The sequence below is a fragment of the Lithobates pipiens genome, unplaced genomic scaffold (assembly GCF_037356315.1).
Source record: "Lithobates pipiens isolate NorthernLeopardFrog02 unplaced genomic scaffold, aLitPip1_a1.2 Scaffold_30, whole genome shotgun sequence".
Lineage (NCBI taxonomy): Eukaryota > Metazoa > Chordata > Amphibia > Anura > Ranidae > Lithobates > Lithobates pipiens.
The window spans coordinates 102,484,753-102,509,729 of record NW_027507791.1 but is presented as its reverse complement, the minus strand read 5'-3'; the positions used below and the strand labels follow the sequence as shown (position 1 = coordinate 102,509,729).

The 24,977-nt window shown below is 41.9% G+C and overlaps 1 protein-coding gene across 1 annotated transcript in view; it reads left to right on the top strand.

Moving 5' to 3' along the window:
- Window positions 1-22,707, top strand: part of CFL2 (cofilin 2) — a 76,958-nt gene extending 54,251 nt beyond the window's left edge. The window contains exons 3-4 of the mRNA XM_077464705.1: window positions 16,206-16,282; window positions 22,371-22,707. Coding sequence (XP_077320831.1) covers window positions 16,206-16,282; window positions 22,371-22,486 — 193 coding nt within the window. The 3' untranslated portion in view covers window positions 22,487-22,707. The remainder of the gene's footprint in view (window positions 1-16,205; window positions 16,283-22,370) is intronic.
- Window positions 22,708-24,977: the final 2,270 nt, after the last annotated feature.

Genomic DNA, 24,977 nt, shown 5'->3' with positions numbered 1-24,977 from the left:
TATTTGTGCTCATTTTGTGTTTGATAAAACTGAAGTCAGCAGGACAGGAAGTGAGGCTCCATGCACATTAGTGTTTTTTTAAGCTCCTAGAAGCTGTTATTAGCATTTTTTTTTCTGCTCTTATGCCTCGTACACACAATCGGACATTCCGACAACAAAATCCATGGGTTTTTTTTTTCCGAGGGATGTCAGCTCAAACTTGTCTTGCATACACACGGTCACGCAAAGTTGGTCGGAAATTCTGAATGTCAAGAACGCGGTGACGTACAACACGTACGACGAGCTGAGAAAAATTACGTTCCGTAGCCAGTGCTGCTCTTCTGCTTGATTCCAAGCATGTGTGGCAATTTGTGTGTCCGAATTGTGTATCCACAATAGGAATTTGTGCAAACTAATTTTTTTTGTCGGAAAATTTGAGAACCAGGTCTCAAATTTTGTGTGACAGAAATTCCGATGGAAACTGTCTGATGGAGCCTACACATGGTCAGGATTTCCGACAAAAGGCTCCCATCGAACATTTTCCGTTGGAAAGTCTGACAGTGTGTACAAGGCATTAGAAGCTAAATAGTGTTATCCTATGTGTCCATGCACACTATTTTAGGCTATTAGCGTTTTTTGAGCTTCTAGGAGCAGAAAAAAAAAAAATTTGTAACATTTTTTAGAGCGTTTTTCCTGCAGAAAAATATGCTGAATGCTCCTAACTGCTACTAAAATCCTAGCTTTTTTTTTTAGCTTTTTCTTTTTTCTTCATGTACTGCAAAAACGCCAATAAAATGCTAATGCTCCTAAAAGCTACTAAAATGCTACTAGAAGCTGGCGCAAAAGCAGCAGTATGGGGGTATGCCCAGGCTCTGGGCATGATGCTTTGCATTGCAACGTGGCAAAAACGATTCATTCTGTCACGTTTGGCGGGCAGTTTCAAAAGCGACCTATGTAAGTGAATGCGACCACAATGCATCGGCCCTACAATCTCTGTGGTGCAGGCATTTAGAGGTTAAAAACAGGCTGCGAGGAGACATAACACATGTCAAGTTCCCTCTGAAAGCCCATCAAACCACAGATTGCTATTCTGAGTGTTTACACACACATAAATGAGCCCAAGTAGTGGCAATTCTAAATATCTTGTTAGCTACTTTATATTCCTGGAAACAGCTTTATGCAGTTTAATTGAAAATATTGCCACACCTAATGATAGTTGCATAGTTACAGTGCCTTGACAAAGTATTCATACCCCACATTTTCCTTATTTTTTCATGTTACCAAAAATATAAATGTATTTTATTGGGTTTTTATGTGATAGACCAACACAAAGTGGCACATAATTGTGAAGTGAAAATAATAAATGTTTTTCAAAATTCTTTAAAAATAAATATGTGAAAAGTGTGGCAAGCATTTGTATTCAGCCCCTCTGAGTCAATACTTTGTAGAACCACCTTTCACTGCAATTACAGCTGCAAGTTTTTTTGGGGATGTCTCTACCAGCTTTGCACATTTAGAAAGTGATATTTTTGCCTATTCTCCTTTGCAAAATAGCTCAAGCTCTGTCAGAATGGATGGAGAGCGTCTGTGAACAGCAATTTTCAAGTGTGGCCACAGATTCTCAATTAGATTTAGGTCTGAACTTTGACTGGGGCATTTTAACACATGAATATGATTTGATCTAAACCATTCCATTGTAGCTCTGGCTTATGTTTAGGGCCGTTGTCCTGCTGGAAGGTAAACCTCCGCCCCAAGTTCAAGTCTTTTGCAGACTAACAGGTTTTCTTGCCCCTGCTTTCTTGCTAAGATTGCCCTGTATTTGACTCCATCCATCTTCCCACCAACTCTGACCAGCTTCCCTGTCCCTGCTGAAGTAAAACATCCCCACAACATGATGCTGCCACCGCCATGTTTCACGGTGGGGGTGGTGTGTTCAGGGTGATGTGCAGTTTTAGGCCAAAAAGTAAAATTTGGGTCTCATCTGACCAGAGCACCTTCTTCCACATGTTTGCTCTATCCTGCACATGGTTTCTCAGAAACAGAAAACGAGAATTGTTATGGCTTTCTTTCAACAATGGCTTTCTTCTTGCCACTCTTCCATAAAGGCCAGATTTGTGGAGTGCACAACTAATAGTTGTCCTGTGGACAGATTGTCCCACCTGAGCTGTGGATCTCTGCAGCTCCTCCAGAGTTACCATTGGCCTCTTGACTGCTTCTCTGATTAATGCTCCCCTTGCCCAATCTGTCAGTTCAGATGGACGGCCATGTCTTGGTAGGTTTGCAGTTGTGCCATACTCTTTCTATTTTCGGATTATGAATTGAACAGTGCTCCGTGAGATGCTCAAAGCTTGGGATATTTTTTTATAACCTAACCCTGCTTTAAACTTCTCCACAACTTTATCCCTGACCTGTCTGGTGTGTTCCTTGGCCTTCGTGATGCTGTTTGTTCACTAAGGTTCTTCAACAAATCTCTGAGGGCTTCACAGAACAGCTGTATTTATACTGAGATTAAATTACACACAGGTGGACTCCATTTACACACTGACTGAAGAGACAGCTGGTCAGGAGAGGGCTGTGGGGTGCCTACAACTCTTGTCCCAGGGAGAGCTCTGATGGAGCCAACTGACAGAGGACACTGTAGTTGTCAGGATTCAGTGTTGTCAGTGTCCTCTGTCAGTTGGCTCCATCAGAGCTCTCCCTGGGACAAGAGTTGTAGGTGCCCCAGAGCTCTCTCCTGACTGGCGATCTCTTCAGTCAGTGAGTGGCTCACTCGCGGCTTGTCGGCAGCTGCTTGATGAGCCTGTGTCCATGGAGCCAGCCCATCCATCCATCCAGCGGTCTTCTCGTCTATTCTGATGTGTCTACAGATGTGTCCCTTTTTAAGGCTCTCTATTGGAGGAACTGTTTAACGCTGTTTTTCACCTTCCCTTGTGAGTGTATCGATTTTATCCTTTTATATCCAATAAAAAGACGAGCCTGTGCGCTCGTATTCCCTTTTGTTTTGACAGCTATCAATTCCCATTGATCACTGAGCTGCAAGGAGTATGATGCAGACCAGTTTACTTCACACTAAGCATTCTCATCAAAGGAGTCTGTGGTCAGTGTGTTATCACTTTGGACTGGACAATTATAGTGCAAAGACTATTTTTGTTTCATTTTATATTCCAGATGAGGTCTTACTAATGATTTGCACAGGGCCAAAATGATATCACTCTCTCTGGAGTCCATACCTCTCTTAATACAAGAAAGGACTTTCCTCGCTTTGGAAACCACAGCTTGGCATTGCATGCTATTATTAAGCTTATGATCTACCAAAACCTCCAGATCCTTCTCCACCATTGATTCCCCAGTTGTACTCCCCTAGTATGTATGATGCATGCATATTCTTAGCCCTTGTACCAGGGGCGTCGGGAGGGGATGGCTAGGGGGGCTGAAGCCCCGAATGAGACCCCCTAAAGTGTCAGCTCCACGGGGTCTTCATTGTCAGCCCCGAGCGCCGGGACCAATCTGATCCCGAGTGTGGCCGAGTGCCAGAGCAGGTCCCGCCTTCTGGAGCCTGCACGTCTATGATGGATGTCCCACTGGTCCAATGCAGGGACCGCGGGACGTGTGACGTCCAGGCACTGTTGGCTCCAGAAGGCGGGAATTACAAAGCGGCTGCTGCGCCACATACCCGCTTGGCGCTCGGGTAAGCCGCTATCCTCTCATCCTCGGACTGGCTGCTGTGACAGGTCAGTATGTAATAAGGTCAGTGTAGGGTAATGTCAGTGTAGGTAGGTCAGTGTCTGGTAATGTCAGTGTTTGTGGTAATGTCAGTGTAGGTAGGTCACTACCGTTAGTGTATGTAGGTCAGTGTATGTATATGTCCAGTGTATGTAGGTCAGGCAGGTGAGTGTACTTAGGTCACTATCGTCAGTGTAGGTAGGTCACTACCGTCAATGTCAGTGTGTTAATGTCAGTGTAGGTAGGTCAGTGTGTGTGTGTTAATGTCAGTGTAGGTAGGTCAGTGTAGGTAGGTTAGTGTGTGTGGTAATGTCAGTGTAGGTAGGCCAGTGTGTGTGGTAATGTCAGTGTAGGTAGGTCAGTGTGTGTGTGTGTTAATGTTAGTGTAGGTAGGTCAGTGTAGGTAGGTCAGTGTAGGTAGGTCAGTGTAGGTAGGCCAGTGTGTGTGGTAATGTCAGTGTAGGTAGGTCAGTGTGGTAATGTCAGTGTGGTAAGGTCAGTGTAGGTAGGTCAGTGTGTGTGGTAATGTCAGTGTAGGTAGGTCAGTGTGGTAATGTCAATGTAGGTAGGTCAGTGTGTGTGGTAATGTCAGTGTAGGCAGGTCAGTGTGGTAATGTCAGTGTAGGTAGGTCAGTGTAGGTAGGTCAGTGTGTGTGGTAATGTCAGTGTAGGTAGGTCAGTGTGGTAATGTCAGTGTAGGTAGGTCAGTGTGTGTGCTAATGTCAGTGTAGGTAGGTCAGTGTAGGTAGGTCACTACCGTTAGTGTATGTAGGTCAGTGTGTGTATATGTCCAGTGTATGTAGGTCAGGCAGGTGAGTGTAGGTAGGTCACTATCGTCAGTGTAGGTAGGTCAGTGTGTGTGTGTGTGTGTGTGTGTGTGTGTGTGTTAATGTCAGTGTAGGTAGGTCAGTGTGTGTGTGTGTGTGTGTGTTAATGTCAGTGTAGGTAGGTCAGTGTGCGTGTGTGTGTGTGTGTGTGTGTGTGTTAATGTCAGTGTAGGTTGGTCAGTGTGTGTGGTAATGTCAGTGTAGGTAGGTCACTACCGTTAGTGTATGTAGGTCAGTGTATGTATATGTCCAGTGTATGTAGGTCAGGCAGGTGAGAGTAGGTAGGTCACAATCGTCAGTGTAGGTAGGTCACTACCGTAAGTGTAGGTAGGTTAGCGTATGTAAGTCACTACCGTCAGTGTCACGGCCCAGCCAAAAAAAAGTTGCTTACAACACTACCCCCCCCCCCCCCCCCACCCCCCGTTCAGGCCTTGGACTCCGGGCTGAAGCCCTTGGTCCTTTTGCCATCTAGCAACGCCCCTGCCTTGTACACACGGTTGGAGATTCCATCAACCGAAACGGTCGGATTTTATCCGTCGGATTTTGTCCGACGGATCTTGTCCAAAACTGTTGCATACACACGGTCGGACAAAGTTGTCGGAAAATCCGATCTTTCAGAACGTGATGACGTAATTTCGTTACGATGGGACTACGTTCAGGCTAGTAGCCAATAGCTTTGATGTAGGAATTTGATCTGAGCATGCGTGGCACTTTGTCTGATCGGAATTCTCTACACATGATTGGAGTATGTCTGATCGGAGCAGTTTGTCGGAAAATATTTCCAGCAAGTTGGAAAATTTTGTCCGACGGATATTCCGATGGAAACAGTCCGATGCATACCACACACAGTCGGAATATCCGTCAAAACACTCCGATCGGACACATTCCAATGGAATCTCCGACCGTGTGTACAAGGGCTTAGCCCCCAAGTGCACAACTTTACATTTATCAACATTAAACCTCATCTGCCCATTAGTTGCCCAATTAGACGTTAAAGTGCGTTAAGGTCAGCTTGTAAGTTGGAGACATCCTGTAAGGACGTTATTCCACTGCATAGCTTAGTGTCATATGCAAAAACAGAAATTTTACTTTTAATCCCAGACCCAATATCATTTATAAAGATATTAAAAAGTAAGGGTCCCAGCACTGAACCTTGACCATTCAAAGTAAGAGTCATTAATCACTACTCTCTAAATTCGGTCTTTTAGCCAGTTTCTATTCATTTACAAATTGATCTTTCCAAGCCTGTAGACTTTACCTTACACATGAGCCGTGTGTGGGGAACTGTGTCAAACACTTTTGCAAAATCGGGCAGCACAGTGGTGTAGTGGTTAGCACTCTCCCCTAGCAGTAAGAAGGGGTACTGGTTTTAATCCCAACCATGACACTACCTGCCTGGAGTTTGCATGTTCTCCCTGTGCTTGTGTGGGGTTCCTCCGGGTACTCCAGTTTTCTCCCACACTCCAAAAACATGCAGGTAGGTTAATTGGCTTCTGTCCAAAATTGGCCCCAGTATATGAATGGGGACCTTAGATTGTGGGCTCCTTGAGGGTAGGGACCAATGTGAGTGTGCAATGTACAGGGATAGGGACAATTGTAGACACTCAATCATGTTGAACTGGATGGACTGATGTCTTTATTCAACCTTATGTAACTATGTAAAATCCAAGTATACCACATCCACAGCCAACCCTCTATCTGAGAATTTGCTTACCGTACTTCTTTTACTTTTTCATAAAAATAAATCAGGTTTGTTTGACAACTTCTGTCTTTCATGAATCCATGCTGTCTGTTGCTAAAAATATTTTTTCCCAGCAAGACCCCGTCTATGTGGTCTTTTATTAAACTCTCCAGTATCTTCCCAACTATAGTTAAACTAATAGATCTATAGTTACTTGGTAAAGACTTTGATCCCTTCTTAAAAAAAGAGCACCACATTGGCCCTACGCCAATCCAGTGGTACAATTCCAGTCATGATTTGACAGTGAATATTCCCACATGTTAGTCACTTAAGATGCGTTAAATGTGTTCATCTGTCTAAAGGTAGAGTATGAGATTTTAATTATGGATATTTCCTATTAATAGAGCAGCTATTTGGAAAGCAAGACAATTAATAAGGTTTGCATGGGCAATTACAGGTGTTATGATTTCAAGCGGTGAGAGAATCTGTGGATTCGTGCGGTTAAAATTGACAGTTGTGTGCGAACAGCTATTGGCGCTAATCCCATACATTGCAATGACAGACTGTCAGCTACTGCAGCTATTTATGCATGTTTGCACAGCCAGTAAATTACCTGCGGTAATCGTAGATGGATGGACACAGTGTCCACAGATTCTTGCTGCTGCAAATCGCAGCATGTGTAATATCCTGTGTGAACTTGGTATGCACCAGCTTGTAGCTCCCTGGGCACCTGTGCACAGGGACAGCTTACTGTAACCATGCTGCATGTATGGGGTGTCCTCGTTATTAATATAAACTACAACAATTGCTGAAAATGATTGTAATTACAGGGTTAAAACAGCAACTTATAGTATACATTTAGAGTCCCTACTCTTGTAGAAGGGTGGAAGAGAGAGGTGCCTGAGTATTGAGACCTGCTGTTTTCTCATTGTGGCCATTTTTACTAAGGGCAGATGGAATCCATCTCCTTCCTGCAAATGTGTCTAGAACTATGGGTATGCCTTCCTGTTACAGGAACTTCCCAGGATGCATCTGTTAGGCCAAGGTTACATCACCATTGCCTTGCTCAACCAGGAAGTGGAAAAACAGTAATTGTAATGTAGCACTAATCCCCGAAAGGAGCTGCTGCTTTTATTTGGGCTTACCGTTACCTCACCTGCTCTCCTCTCTCTGTCTCAGGGATTCCGTTGGAAAGTAGCCCAAATGATGATAAATCCGACACTTAGTCCTTTTTTTAACATTTATTCAGGATAAGCACAAAAGTCCTTCAATAGAGGGTCAAAGGATAAAGGGGGAGTTCAGGCACCTAGTAATTGTGGGTTAGAGGTATTGGTCAGGTCCAGAGGACAAACAGCTCCACAGACTGGATCCAGCAATCACCCGATAGGCCCCTTTAACTTGAACTAGCAGCCAATGAGATGCTCAACAAAGTCTCTGCCACAGACTTGTCAATTGAACTAAGAAATCTTGAGAGTTTTAAAGAGCTACCATACCGTACCAGTTTCTTTCAGCCGACCCGGCGATACTTTATGGGTGTTGATCTGGGTTGCGTCCTCCAACTGAGTTTCCAGGCTCCTCCAGAGAAACCAGCCTTGCGCTCGGTCCTCTACTAGAAAAGTCCTCCCCTGGATCCTCCAGCTTTCTTGGCTTCTCCCCGCAGGGGAGACAGCACAGGACCACCCCTGGATCAGTAGGCCCCAAGACTTTTCTGGGTTTACCCTCTTAGTTGCAGAGCCTTGGGCCAGCTGGCCCCGAGGCGCAGGACCATGCGACACAGACCCCAGGCCAGGAGGGCCATGAGGTCAGGATAGCGGACCCCGGAAAACCAACCACCAAAAATGGCGTAGGTACCTTAAATACCCTCTCCCAGAATGCACAGCAGGGAAACCACTCCCACTGAGCTATTTCCGAGCAAGAGGTGGTATTCAATACATCCAGCCTGCTGCATTTCCACACCTACCGGCGGTGACAGTGACATCTACGGTCAAGTGGGAAACAGTGCAACCCAGCTGGACTGCACAGAAACCAGAACTTTTAGGAAAAAACGAGCCTGCCACTTGCAGCTTCAGACAACTAAATTTGAAAAATAATAGTGTCTGGCCATTAGGAGCAGGGCGCTACAGTAAGGAAACGTAAAAATGTTTAACTAATAAAACTAAAGTGATTTCATATCAGCATGCAGAGTGGTATGCTGCTGTGATTTTTTTTGAAAGGGGGAAAGGTTAATTCTAATATATACAGCTGTGAGGCAAGGAGATAAGAATAAATTAATATAGAGAGGGTTTTTTTTTTTTTTTTTAATATAATCTTTTAGTTTTCTTTCTTTTTTTTCCATTACACTTATAAAAAAATACAACAAATAAAAATTCAAAGAGACCAAAACATAAACTCAAGAACATTTCACAAAAAGCATAACAACAATAATACGGGGCAGCTATGCGCAGCCCTTCCCACATCAGATGGTACGAAATATATTACCACATATTCATATATCTACTTAAAGTGGTTGTGAAGGCAGAAGGATTTTTTATCTTAATGCATTTTATTCATTAAGATAAAAAACCTTCTGTGTGTAGCAGCCCCCCTAATACTTACCTGAGCCTCATCTCTATCCAGCGATGTACATGAGTGCCTCGGGCAACAGACAAGAAAGGGGGCGGAGCCAAACCACGGCTGCCTGTCTGAATGGACACACGGTGCTGCGGCTCGGCTTAGGTGCCCCCATAGCAAGGAAAGGGCCAGGATCGCCAAAGAGGGACCCGAGAATAGGAGGATCGGGGCTACTCTGTGCAAAACCATTTCACAGAGCAGGTAAGTATGACATGTTTATAATTTTTCAAGAAAAAAAAAATAGACTTTAGTATCGCTTTAAGAAAATATACAAAACAGAAAAAAAAACACGTTAAAACAACCAGATAAACAGAAGAGACAGAGAACTTAAGGGACCTTATACTAATAGCAGATAGTGACTCTTACTATACAATAAGATTGCACTATCTACTGTATATAAATTCCTGCATCTGTTAGGGCAGACAGACATTCTCCCTCTATAGGAAATACATTTTATCCAGGTTGCCCACTTTTGATTGAACTTCTCTGAGCTATCCTGGCAAGTATATACCCAGTCCTCCACTTTCATAACGAGATTGAACCGTTTAATCCAGTCCTCAATTGAGGGTGTTTGTATTTTTTTCCATTATAGGGGGATCAAGCCTTTACCGATGTTTAAAAGGTGGGGAACAATACTTTTCCTAAATGTCCTAATTAGAATGTGCACAGCAAGTAGCAAACATTGTGCTGGATAATCATTAATTTGTACTGAAGTAATATCTAAAATCAATTTTCTGACCTCCAATCAGAATAGTCTTAGCCTGGCACATTCCCACCATATATGAATGACCACAGCCCCTCCAACACCTGCTTTAAACACATGGGTACATTCTAGCTACCAGCTTCAGGACCATATACCACCTTGTTAGGATTTTATTATTTATTATTTTTTATTTATTATTTATTATTATTATTATTTATTATTTATTATTTTATTATTATTATTTTATTATTTAACTCCTGTGTCTTTGAACAGAGAGAAAAGTTGTGGGTCATGTTATGGATTGTATATTGTTGCAAATTAGAACACTGACTTCCCAGCTCTGTTTCCCATTCCCTAAGGAACCTAAGACCTATATGGGATCTGCCATAATTTAGTAATTTATAGGAGGCGGACAACAGTCCATTATCAGCTGGCAGCTTAAGCCAAAGAGATTCAAGTCCTGTAATAGAGTCTGCCATTCTAAGTCCTTCAAAAGCGCAATACTGATATTTTTTCTAAAGCAATTGATCCAGAACTTTCTGGTCCTGTATCTCTGCTTGTTGAGTTTTCTTCAATCTTTGCTTTTTAGCCAGGATGCCTGGGAGAGTATGAGCCAGCTGATCATCACCTTATACCACCCCCATAACATACCCTTAGATACCTCCTCTGTATTATTTATCTCAAAATACGCTTTTATAGCATTCATTACCACCTCCAAAGCCTCAGGGTTGTCCAAAATAGTATCATTCACTCATCAGGTCCATTCCTTGTCCATGCTAATAAAATGTTGCAACAAAATGGACACTGGAGCATGATCCAACAACATTATCTGTTCTGTGGACACCTCTATAAAAGAATGCAAATAAAATTGATCCATAAGTGACAAATCAATTGGAAAGTAGGTCTTATGTACACACTAATAATGGCAGTAGTCCTGCTGAGACACAAACAAATGCCAACAGTCAACCAAATAGAGAGACTGCATGGCTTTGCAAAAATTCTTTAAGGCCACAAAGGACAGAGCCAATTTACCAGTAGAGGTAACTACTTTTAGTCCAGGCTAAGATTAAAATTACCACCAAACTCCAGGACACCAACCATAAAGGTGGACAATTTATTCAAAATCCCATCAATAAATTATATTTTACGAGTATTAGATACATAAACAGATGCAAAAGTATAAACCTGACCTTTGACAAAACATAATAATGCCTTCTGCATTTGATTGAAACTCCAGCATCAAAAAGGAGCAGCATTTAGGAATCACTATGTCTACCCTCCTGTGTAACGGAAGTTTGGGAGTAGAGGCATACAGTATATAAAGTGAGTCTCCTGCAACATGACAATCTGCAGAGTTACCCGCTTTAATTTCCACCAAATTGTATTCCTCTTATTGGGAGAACACATACCCCTTACATTGTAGGACAACCCTTTTAAACTAACCATCCTAAAACAAAAAATACGGTACTCTAAATACAGTATATATCACTTACATTCAGATCCCTCTGACTCCCTCCAAAACCAAAGCAAAAACGGACACGTAAAAATATACAACCATATTGAACAAATAATTTACTAGGCCTACAATCTCACATAAGGCCAAGGTGTGGGAGACCAGCTAGCCAACCCGCTGGTACTCTAAATACAGTATATATCACTTACATTCAGATCCCTCTGACTCTCTCCAAAACCAAAGCAAAAACAGACATGTAAAAATATACAACCATATTGAACAAATAATTTACTAGGCCTACAATCTCACATAAGGCCAGGGCGTGGGAGACCAGCTAGCCAACCGGCTGGCCCTCCATGAGGGTCCACCACAGACAGTGCTCCAAGAAATGGAGTCTCCCCTATAGGGGTATTGGTATGGTCATAGAGGAAGAGTGACCCTACCATGCCAAATATAAACATGTTCTAAAAGATAGCCAAAAAGATAGCAAAAAACATATCCCGAAATGTGTGGCAAACATTTTTTATCCACTATAGATTAATAAGACATTTTTTTAAAGGTTCAAGTGTTCAAACATTCAGAATAAGAAGACAAAAAAAATCAGAATATTCAACCATCTTCATGCTGCCTAATCAAATACCATGACCCTAATTTTCATTCAGTGTTTTCCTGGGTAGATGAATCTCCTCTTCTCCTCCTCAATCTGGGAAGGCATAGTCTCAATGGTTTAGAGAGCGGAGCTCTAGAAAATATTAGTAATGCATGCTTGGTGGAACAGATGTAGTAAATCAATCAAAAATAAGGGTGCATTCATACTACCCGTGATGTGATAAAATGTGGTAAACCTATGCACCCCAACACACCTCTACAATGCATGTATGATGAAACGCCTAAATGCACAGAAAAAAAAACTGTCTTTGTGCTGTGGTATAAAAATATGCAGCCTGAACTCATTTTCTATGTGTTGCATCCCATTTTGAATGGGTTGTGTAACACAGCATGCAGCAGTGGGCCTCGTCATATGAAAAGGAGTGCATTGCAGTGCACTACATAGCCATAGACTATCCTTAGACAAAAATGTTAAAAAGACAGAGAAAAGGGCAGATTCAATGGACTACTTGGTAATTTTATGCTGTCTTCAATGTTTCTTTAACCACTTGACCACTGGGCACTTAAAGTGGTTGTAAACCCTTACAAACCACTTTGACCTACAGGTAAGCCTAGATCACACCTGAAGGACTGACGGCCTATCTAATTTCTTGAGACCCTAACATGCCAGAAAAGTACAAATACCCCCCAAATGACCCCTTTTTGGAAAGAAGACGTTCCAAGGTATTTAGTAAGAGGCATGATGAGTTTTTTGAAGTTGTCATTTTTTCCCACAATTCTTTGCAAAATCAAGATTTTTTTTTTATTTTTATTTTTTACAAAATTGTCATATTATCAGGTTATTTCTCACACACAGCATATGCATACCACAAATTACACCCCAAAACACATTCTGCTATTACTCCCGAGTATGGCGATACCACATGTGTGAGACTTCTACACAGCCTAGCCACATACAGAGGCCCAACATGGAGGGAGCGCCATCAGGCGTTCTGGAGCACCCAGCCTGGCGCCAAACATCGCTACTTAAAAATCCCCATAGGCGACGATTTAATTTTTTTTACTGGTTACATGTTTTGAGTTACAGAGGAGGTCTAGGGCCATGATTGCTCTCGCTCTAACATTTACAGCAATACCTCACATGTGTGGTTTGAACACCGTTTTCATATGTGGGCGGGACTTACATATGTGTTCGCTTCTTCATGCGAGCACATGGGGACAGGGGCGCTTTAAATTTTATTTTATTTTTTATTGTTCATTTTACTTTATTTTAGTTTGACATTTTTTTCCCCAAAAATAAATTTTTTCATCACTTTTATTCCTATTTCAAGGAATATAAACATCCCTTGTAATAGGAATATGGCATGACAGGTCCTGTTTACAGTGAGATATGGGGTCAATAAGACCCCGCATCTCACCTCTAGGCTGGGAAGCCTGAAATAAAATAAAATAAAAATATCAGGGTATTGGCAGGGTATTGGCAGGGTATTGCAGAGTATTGGCAGGGTATTGGGTATTGCAGAGTATTGGCAGGGTATTGGGTATTGCAGAGTATTGGCAGGGTATTGCAGAGTATTGCAGGGTATTGGGTATTGCAGAGTATTGCAGGGTATTGGGTATTGCAGAGTATTGCAGAGTATTGGCAGGGTATTGGGTATTGCAGAGTATTGGCAGGGTATTGGGTATTGCAGAGTATTGGCAGGGTATTGCAGAGTATTGCTAGGTATTGGCAGGGTATTGGGTATTGCAGAGTATTGGCAGGGTATTGGGTATTGCAGAGTATTGGCAGGGTATTGGGTATTGCAGAGTATTGGCAGGGTATTGGGTATTGCAGAGTAATGCAGGGTATTGCAGAGTATTGGCAGGGGATTGAGGGGTTCATTTTCGGTGAGCAGCACTGTGGGCACAGCAGATGCAGCCCACAGCGCTGCTGACACCGATCTCTTCCCCCTCCGCTGTACCGATCGGTACAGAGAGGGGAGGGAGGAACCGGCGTCATGTTATGTTTGTTTACAAGTGATCGCTCCGTCATTTGACGGAGCAATAATGTGGTAAACGGCTGCGATGAGCGTGCGTAAACGGCCACGATTACCGTGATCCATGATGCGCCGGGTCCGGTGGACCTGTCGGTCACAGATGCTCTCGAGTGCGCGCCCCAGGTGGTGCGCGAAAGCGGAATTCTGGGAGGACGTCATATGACAGCCTCTCAGAGTTAAACAACCGCACTGTAGCCGTCATTCAGCAATGGGCCGGTTGTTAAGTGGTTAACACAGAAGAAGCTATTTGTAATCATTTATCCTACGTTGTTCACTATCCTTATAATTTTCAAGTAACATTTTTAAATATGACATCAATTAAAAGGGAACACAAGAGTAAATGGGGTGCTGGATTCAGATTTTCGAAGGGTCAGTGAAATTGTCACTGGGACACACCACTGGCTCTATATGGGCAGCACTCCACAAGAACTCGCCTTAGAAACTAGGAAAGAAACCAGAGTGGAGAATCCACATGCATAAAGTCTAATAGGATGGCCAAACAAATGTCCAAAGGGTACAAAAATTTAAATGATAAAATGAATTCATAAAAAAAAAAAAAAAAAGGCAAGGTGTTTTGGGGGCTAAAGACCCCCCCCCCCCTTTTCATCAGCGTAGCTCACAACTGTTCCTGACTTTGAGGGGCTGTCCTTGATTTGGAACAAAGTCCCTCTATCCCTCTTTGCTCCTCATTTGTCCCTCATTTTGGTCTGATCTATACAGTTGTTTTAAAAAAATGCACTTTATATCTTTCAAAAAGTGTTTCTCAGTGCTAAACCTTTTATCCAGTTTCTAAATTGCTCCAATTGTACAATTCAAAAGCCAGTATAATAATCATGGTAAAAAAAAGCACTTCTGGGTTTAACGTGTAGCACCACTGCATGTCCACTAGGACATGCACGAGGCACTTGACTGGGAGGACATTATACAAAGTCCACCCAGGATTGGAAAGCTCCTGCTTAGCTGTCATTTGTCTAGGCCATGATGGTAAGAAAATACGGGATGCAACCAGGGTCTAAACTCTTATTTGCTGCATTCACTAACACAGACTTAATCTGCCCTCCTGACACTGTTTCAAGCGGTAAATACAGATCTATTTGGAATCTGCTTACCTGCTACTTTGGACGCTTGCCTCATTGGACTATAATGGGGAGTCTGTACTGAAACAACTGTACAGGTTGTCATTATTGACCACCTTCTGAAAATGCTAGCTGTCTGGCTTTCTCTAGCTTCAGTGCAAGCATGCAGTCAGTGAAGTCTGAGTAGAATCACAATTCCTAATCCACATCTTTGTTTACATGTCAGTTACTTATTTCAGCACAGTTTTCCTTTAAAACCATAGTGTTTGAGATCATACATTGTTATGGTAACCAAGTGTTCTGATCACCCAGACAACTTTATCACCTCTTCAGTGCCATTCTCTTTTAAGAAATTAAGAGTTACCATGATGGATTTACCCACCCTTTGTAGACCTTCTGCACATAATTGATCTGCTACTGTGGCCGGAATAACACACTGGGCAGTATTTGTCTATTTCCTGTATGTACAGGGGTTGGACAAAAATATGAAAATCATTACCTAATATGGTGTTGGGCCACCTTTGGCATCCAAGACAAACTGAATTTTCCTGGGAATTGACAAATATATATCTTGCATGGTGGATAATTGAATCAATTGATTTGGATACCACTTTTCAATTGCAAAAATCTTTCCAGTTCTCGTACAGATGGCGGAGGTGGAAAATAAGCCGAACCTTGTTTTCCAAAATTTACTATAGTGGCTCTATGATATTGAGGTCTGGCTATTGCGGCACCCAGGGAAGGTGCGAGACTTCATCTGCATGCCCATCAAACCACGATTTGGCAACACCAGCTGTGTGAATCGGAGCATTATGGTTTTGGTAAATGACGCTGTATTCAAGAAACAATGTCTGCACCATAGGGTGCACATGGTCGGCCAAAATGTGTACATGGTCACTGGCAGTGACTCTACCTTTCACAGTGATGATGGGGCCTGCAGAATATAAAGATATGACTGCCCAAACCATGATGGCTGTGCCACTATGCTTTACCGTCAGCACAAGTTAGTCCTAGTAATAAGCTTGAGATAATGAGATAATGGATAATGTTCCCCACACATAAACACATCCGGTAGTTGGGAACAGTGTGAAGCTTGATTCATCGGACCATATTAAAGTCTTCCATTGATCGATAGTCCACGATTTATGCAGCTTGGGGGGATGGTAAGAACGTGGCTTGCTGTAACTACCTGTTTTTACTGTCCCACAACTGCTAGTGTAAACTAGGCCATAGCGTGCATATCTTTGTTGTATTTGGAGTTTGTGGCAATATACTGTATGTCTAACTTTGGCTGTTACACAGCACAGCACAGAAAAAGTGGCCTAGAGAGTACGTATCTGAAATCCAGCACTGACAGCTGTAAAAAAACACATTATGAAATTACATTGATGATGCCATATTATTTAGTGCCATCTTTTTTATTCCTATCTTCTTACTTTATTAGTAATATTAATAACCTGTAAGTATGAAGTAATCTATAATGAAACGATTGCCTTTTTATCTCCTAGGGCTCCTGACAACGCACCACTGAAAAGCAAAATGATCTATGCCAGTTCCAAAGATGCCATTAAGAAGAAGTTCACAGGTTTGGAGTTTTTACTGTTCCCCCTTATAAAGTATATCTAAATCCAACATATTTTCTGTTATTTTGTTTTTTTTCAGGTAGGAAAGAGTTAAAACCTCTGTCAGGATTTTTTTTTTTCATCTGTGTCTCACTAGGGTAATTTCCCTTTAATTTTTCCCAGTAAAGACAACAGGAAGTGAGAGGTAATTTTTCCAAAGTAAAGGAAATGGCCTCCTAGACAGTTATCAAAAGTGTCATTAGTAGATTTCCCCTTTATCAATAATAATTGTGAAATTGGTTTCTGTGAAAATTTTACTCTAAAAAAAACTTCTAGACTGTTTGCTATATATTTGCTTAAAAATTTTTTATTTTTTTTATTTATTTGTTTATTCATTCAGAGGTATTTTGAGGTGCCTTCATGGTAGTTTAGCTTATTTCTTTTACTTTAACTTTTTTGCCTTTCTTTTTTTCCTTTCTGCAAAAAATAAATAAATAAAATAATGAGACTGAGGAGAACAAGTTCAGCATAGACTAAAGCAGCTTCTATAAGCCATCAGAAACTATTTAAAACACTGCAGGTCTTGGCCCTTGTACACACGGTCGGAAATTTCGACGGAAAATGTCCGATCAGACCGTGTTGTCGGATAATCTGACCATGTGTGGGCTCCATCAGACTGTTTCCGTCGGAATATCCGACGGACAAAGTTTTAGAGCTGGGCTATAAAACTTTCTGACAACGTGATCCGATCGGACTTTGTCCGATCGGAATTCTCTACACACAATCAGACAAAGTGCCACGCATGCTCAGATCAAATTCCTAGACCAAAGCTATTGGCTACTAGCCTGAATGTAGTCCCGTCGTAACGAAATAACGTCATCACGTTACGTACGATCGGATTTTCCGACAACTTTTTCGGACAAAATCTGATGGAATGTCCGACCGTGTGTACAAGGGCTTAAAGTTTCATGAAATGGCACTTTTCAGCACACAGGTAGAAGTCGGATGTTAAGCAAATATGCAAGTAAAAAAAGTGGGATTTCATGAAAATTTAAGGCCAGCAGTTTGGATGGCTAATAAATTGGAAGAAGAGCAAGTTACAACCAACCCAAAAGATGATCTTTTTGGAAGCAGAATTAAATACCAGAGCCAACAGAGTGGAACTTCCCCAGGAAAAGATAAAACCTCTAACTCACAAAATGAAGAAACTGATAGCAGCTGTTCACCTTCCAGCCAGGGCATGCATGAGTATTCTCGGGTCCATGTCGTTCACTTTCCCTATGATTCAGTGGGCACATGAGAACATTCCAACATTCATTCTTGACGCAGTGGGATGGATTGTCAATGTGTCAGAAGATACATATTCATGAGACGGTGAAACAATTGATATGGTGGTGGACTCAGACCTACAACCTAAAAAGTTACCTCCAAATTATTCCCCCACAACTGGAGATAATTATGTCGAATGCCAGTCTAGACGGATGGGGAGCCCACTACCAGGACAAAGCGATTCCGGGACATTGGCACTTCAGACTGATAGGGGTAGTTTCGAACATTTTGGAACTGAAGGCGGCCTTCCAATCTCTCCTAGCATTCAGTTCACTTATCAAGGGAAAGAGTGTCTTACTACAGATAGACAACAGAGTGGCAGTAGCATACAAACACAAGGTGGAACCAGAAGTCACACACTCATGAGGGAGGTGTGACCAATTTTGGAATGGGCTCAACTATATTTGACGGATCTGAGAGCAGTTTACTTTCCAGCAGCACAGAACTGTTTGGCCGACAACCTGAGCAGAACATTAATTTCAAACAACAAATGTAGCCTGAGTTCCCGAGCCTTCTCTCTTGTCTCTTCTAACACAGACCTGAGGAGTTCCCGACATCGACCTGGCAGCAACACCAACTAATGACAAATGTTCAAGATTTCTGGCAAGAACGATATATCCAAGAGCAATGGGTGTAGACTGTCTATACCATCCATGGAACTTGGGAAGCCTGGGATACATTTTCCCTACAGTTCCATTATAGTTAAATATAATAGTTAGATTTCTAGACCAACTTTGAAGATCCACCTCCACAGTAATTGCAGTAATACTCTTCTGGCCAAGACTTCCATGGTTCACAACCATCCTACAGCTAAGCATAGAAGGACCATTTCAACTACCAGTAACACCAGACCTACTCTCACAAAGCCAATTCCTACATCGGGCTCCAGAAAAACTCCATCTAACGGCATGGAAATTGAGAGGGATAGGCTGCTAAGTCAGGGATTCTTAAGTAAGGTGTTGGTTACTTTACAACAGGCCAGGAAGAATTCAACAAATAGCACCTACAAGAGAGTATGGGAGAGATTCACCATATTTGCACAGCGGCAAGACTGGGACCTGCTAGTACCCACAGTTTCACAGATTCTGGAATTCCTACAATCAGGCCTCGATAGGGGTCTAAGCTCCAGTACATTGAACGTTCAGCTATCTGCCCTGTCAGCAATGACGGGAATGAAATGGGCCTTAGATCCTCTCTTCACTCAGTTTCTTAAGCCATGCCTAAAGATAAGACCACCAAAGAAGCCGACCTTTCCTACTTGGAATATCACCACATTGTTTGAGGCACTATCAAGCCCTCCTTTCCACCCCATTGATACAGTCTCCCTTTGAGATTTAACACTTAAAACAACCTTCCTTATTGCCATAACATCAGGCAAAAGAGTCTCAGAGATGCAAGCTTTACGGCTGAAAGAACCTCTTTTAATGTTCTACCAAGACAGAGTAGTTCTAAGACCATTAGATCAGTTCACACCAAAAGTATCATCCACTTTTTATTTCAATCAAGAAATCAGCCTACCTCAATTCCTCACTAGTCAAGGCGATCCAGATCCTTTGGATATCAAAACCACTATTGCTTCATACCTAACGCTTACCAGCCCAATTAGAAAGATGGAGAACCTTTTGATGATCCTGCATGGTCCAAAAAGAGGTCAAGCAGCGTTGTCACGCACAATAGCCTTGGCTAATTAAAGCCATCAATAAAGCATACATTGCACAGCAGCTTCCAATACCTGAGGGCTTAAAGGCTCATTCTACAAGGGCAGTGACAACATCATGGGCAGCATACTGCAGGGTTTCGGCAGAAACCATTTGCAGGGAGGCTACTTGGCCATCTAAAACAACGTTCTTGTCGCAATACAGAGTAGATCCCGCACTATTGACGACAGTAGAATTGGGGAAAAAATTGTTCAAGCAAATTCCTCTGTATCTTGTGAATAAATGAATACCTTTATAAGCACCCACCCATATAGAGAGTTATTTCCCAGTGTGTGCTGCCATGATGCGACATGAAAACAGAAAACTGTATACTCACCTTTCCGTAATTTTCCTTTCTGACGCATCTAATGGCAGCACGCAGCTGCCCACCCATTTAAGGCGATAGATATGGAGAATTGGAAGGTGGGTCTCTCCAACTCTTATAGCTAACCAGTCCTATCAGGTTGTGGGGGCGGATTCACAACCCAGTGTTTGCTGCCATTAGATGCATCACAAAGGAAAATTACGGAAAGGTGAGTATACAATTTTCCATTTTCTCAAGCAGCTTGTGGGATGGTTTCATCTCTTTTTATTTCCAACTACCTCTGCCACTCCCCCCGCTATCAACTCCAAGCAATTGTTATTAACCACTTGTGATCACTACAGGAGCTACGACTAAGCATCTGTTTATGATGTGAAACGCGTTAGCGTTTGTTACCTGTCTTCTATGCCTAAAACATGTTTTTGGATTTTAATCTTTCAATAAAGATGCATTTAGCGGCATGTGGCTGGCCAGGTTTTCCTTCCTTCCTGATCACTACAGGACTAATTAATTTTGTGGCTACGTAAACACAGTGACATCTGTTCCACATACCAATCTTACACTGCGATGTAGCGCAAATGAAAAAAAAAACATGTGACCAGGGAATAGGAATAAGAAAACATATATTTGGAAAAAAGAATCAGTGTGTTGCAGTTGCTTATTTACAATACTTATGTTGCTTTTCTCAGGCATTTGAACTGGTGCCTGCGAGTTGAATGACACTTCAGTTTATATTAACTATATACATATATAATACAGAAGGTTGTCCAAAGTATTACAGTTGGTTTTCTTCAGAATAGAAAAGTTTGTTTCTTGCCAGCATGCTGCAGAGAAGGACGCTTGCTTTCTGTGTGGAAGCAGTGGTCTCTCTGCAAGAGCCTGATGCCCTCCTCCCCCCTCCCCACCCCTACTATGTCAGAAGTAAAACTCTCCAATGAGCAGGGAGCATGAATTTTGATGAACTTTATAGGTCTGACTCAACAGGAGGCATGAAGTCCTTTTATGAAGCCTTCTGGCACAGGCCTCTTCTTAGACTGGTTCTAAACCTCAGTCTCCAAGTACCCCCAGCAGGCCATGTTTTGGGAATTTCTCTTAGATAAAATAGCTGTCCAAAATACCAAGCCATTGACTCTGATTTAAAGCACCTGTTAAAGGAAAACCTGCAAACATGGCCTGTTGGGGGTACTTGAGAACTGAGGCTGAGAACCACTGATCTAAACAACAGCAAACTGTAAGGCTATGCAAACCCCTATGATGCACCTGGAAAGTGTTTAGCAGATTTTTTAAAAAAATGCTCATTTAGGCATTTAAAGTGATTGTAAAGGCTTGTTTTTATTTATTTTTTAAATAACAAACATGGCATTTGGCAATTGGTTTTGCACAGAGCAGCTTGGATCCTCCTCTTCTCGGGTCCCTCTTTGCTGCTCCCAGTCCCACCCTCCTTTGAGTGCCCCTCAGCCAGCAGCTTGCTACAGGGGTCACCCAAGCTGAGTCAGAGCTCCGTGTATCCATTTAGACACAGAGACCTGACCTGGCCCAGCCCCCCCCCTCTCCCCTGATTGGCTGAATGATTTTGACAGCCACGGGAGCCAATAGCACTACCGATTTGTCTCAGCCAATCAGGAGGAGTGTACTGGTTTGTGGACATCCCTGGAGAGAGAAGGAGCTCGGGTAGGTAATTGGGGTGTGCCGGGGAGGCTGCTACACACAGGAGGTTTTTTATCTTAATGCATAGAATGTATTAAGATAAAAAACCTTCTGCCTTTACAACTCCTTTAAAGAGGAAGTAAACCCTCTCTTTAAAAACAAAAAAAAAAACACCCTGCAGGACAAAGGCATAATGAGCTAGTATGCATAGCGTTCACCTCTTCCATCGATGACATGTTGACTCGGCGTGTCTTCCGGGTATCGCTGCTCTGGCGCTGTGACTGGCCGAAGCAGCAATGACATCACCCCCACGCATGCGCGCTGGTGCCGCCACTAATGACATGATCGCCGTTAGAAATGGCACACACGGTTCGCCTGCGCCCGATGTCAACGGCACATGCGCCATAGACATCGGTGCTATTTCTGCAAATATCTCCTAAACCTTTTAGGTTTGGGAGATATTTCTTGCACTTGCAGGTAAGCCTTAATCTAGGCTTACCTGTAGGTTAAAGTGGTTGTAATCGGTTTACAACCACTTTAAGTGAAACCAAACCCACTGATTTAACTGTTCGCAAAACAATTACATTCAGGACATGCATCTGGTGGTAACGGTCACAGTTGCCAGTGTGCCTATGTCAGTTCTCAACTGAACCTTCAAGCCTTCAAAGGGCTGGTGTCATAAGATAGGCTTTACATGATTAATTTTTTTTTTTTTGTTCAACCAGGTTGAATGAAAAAAAAAAAAAAAAAAGACCAGATTCCCCCAATGTGGATGGGGGGGGAATCACTCCCGCTGAGCTTTGTATTCTACAACCAACATCTATGTTTCCAGCTGTAGCAGACGGCACCGATCGTTCGGCAAAAAACCTGACAGGCTTGTTGTACACAAGTTGATCGATAAAACGATTTGTGTACAACCAGCTAGTGGATACATGGATCAAAATTTGGCTGGTCCCTACTGAACCGGCCAAATTTCAATCCATGTATGGCTGGCTTAAAATGGAAACATCTATGGATGTAAAAGATAAAAGTGTTTAGTTCTGCTTTAATACTTGCAGTGTTTTTATTGTATAACCCTTGTTGATCGATGAACAGTGTCATATTTATTATTCCTAGGCATCAAACACGAGTGGCAAGTGAACGGCATGGATGATATTAAAGACCGAAGCACCCTCGCGGATAAACTAGGTGGCAATGTGGTTACTTCCCTTGAAGGTGTTCCATTAAAATGAACGCAATTCCTTTTGTTGTGGAAGCTTATAGTACCTACCATATCAGTTCCTGTTCTGACCACATGGAAGGTTCTAGGTTTTTGTTTTATTTATTGAATAATGTTTTTGAATATTTTCCTCTGTGAAAACAATAAACCACGTTGGTGCTTGGAAAAAATGAAGTGAACTAACACCGTACAAAACTGTCATATCATTAAAGAATAAGGAACAGCGTGTTTTTACAGGGTTATCATGACTTTTTTCAAGCTGATTTGCATTCATCTACACAGGTTCCTCAAGTTTATAAAATTGGGTCTTTTTAAGGTCTCTTTAATACTTGAGACTGGATTTACACTTTTCTGTGCACATTATAGTGAATGTGGTAATGCGCATGTGCGTGAATGAGCCCATATAGATTCCCTTTACTTTTCACACTAAACTGCAGAGAATACATATGAACCACCCTAATAGGAAAGAAAGAGATTTTTACTTGAAATGCATGACTGCTGAGAAGCATAAGCTCATTTATAACCAACCAATAAACCAATACCTTACTCTTTAAGTTGGAAAAAGGGCAAGGCCTCAGCCTTATTGAACTTTCCAAATGTAACAACTTTCCAATGCCAGTCACAGTTACACTCTGAGCATCCATATAACAAACTTACATAGTCTAAGAGGCATGTCTTTACTATCAGTGCCAGAAAGGCATTATACTGACCCCAGAAATTAACTTCACGGCATAGCCCATAAAGCAACATCAATTGCTGGCAAGGTCAAAACCATCAATAAAGCCGTGACAAAACATCACGACGGGCAAGTGGGTGGTCAACGCATGTGACAGTTGAAACTCTTTAGAGCAGTGGGACATGCCCCAAATTAGCCTTTTTCTTGAGTTCGGGCTCCACTTAGTCACCTCAGTACTTTGTAGCCATTCCTAATGGAGCCGCTTAACCTTACTGTGTTAGGTTAATGCCCATGGAGGTGCCATGCTTCCCGCAGTCAAGGCTCACTTTTCCTAAGTGGGGTTCATGGGGCCTTCATGTTCATGGAGATCAGAGACATTCTGATCATAGATTTCTAACACAAAAATGGCAGTTACTGGGAGTAAAATGGCCATGGCTTCCTAGAACCCATACTGTAACAATGAATGAAAAGTGGACTTTCCTAGGTGTGTAGCTAAGAATGTGTAGGTGTGTTCATGTAAGCATTTATGAGGATATGCTTGTAGATTCACATGGAAGTGTGTAAATCTATGTGCCAATGCTACTAGGATAAACTCATCAGGTCAGATCTGCTGCTGGATTGAACTCTATACTTATGTGCAGTCACATGGTTTACTGTTAAAAATATAGAATTTCCTACCACACATTACACCTTGACTGTACAATCGCACTTAGATCTACCAGTGTACACCTATGCTGTGCCTAATTGGATACAGATGGAATTAATAGTTTAGATAGGTCATCATATGACATAGTTTTAAGTACTCTAAGGGCAATTCTACAGTCAGATTGTACAGTCAGCCTGTAACATGTATGGTGATTTTAAGGCTGTATTCACACCTATGCATTTTTAGTGCTTTTTGCATTTTGCAGATTAGCACTACAAAACGTTTTCCATAGGAAACCATGTTAAATGGGCTGTAGTGCAAATCTGCAAAATGCAAAAAGCACTAAAACTGCATAGGTGTGAATCCAGCCTAAGTGTGCTTAATTTTAGATAAAAATATAAATATAACAGGAAAGGGGTTAAGAAAGTCTGAGAGTCTCTAACCTATCTCAATCCATTTATATAATGATGGACTAAAAATAATACGAAACATAGTTATACTAAAATATACACCTAAAGTAAATATTCATAAAAAAAAAAAAAAAAATCAGGTACCTGCAAGACATTACATCAATAAAAAAAATTGCCTCCTCTAGAAAAAAAAAAAAGAACGCAAATGCAGTTTGAACTTTAAAACTGACAGTGCTATGCATGGTACAGCTGTGGTCCTTTGCACTGTCTTTATGCGCAGCAGCATAGCCGCAGGTGTATGTTCTAAAGCTATGACATTCAAACACTTTATTTTTACACAATAGTTATTTTGTTCGCTTGAGTAAGTGGTTTTAAAGAGACCTTGCCACCAACCAAAATGCTGGTAAAAGTACAGAAAAATTAAGTATTTTAAATGCTTATTTGCAGTGTTTTTCTTTTTCATAAATTATTTTATATTCACTTACAATTTGCCTTTGCACAGCCTCTCCCTCTTAGCACGCCATAGCCCTCTCCTTATCTGGGAATGTCTAATTACTGTCTGAGCTGGCCCAGCTCCTCCACCCCTCATTTCATTTCCCTACATAATCTATTATGTAGCTACCAGCAAAGGAGTAAAGTGGAATACTATAGACTAGAGTGTCATTTGAGTGACATATTTGAGTCAGCTGACATCACATCCAAGATAGTGGTGCCGAGCATCAGTCTCAGGGCTTTTGGATGTCTACACAAGGTATACTTTTAAATGTAAATA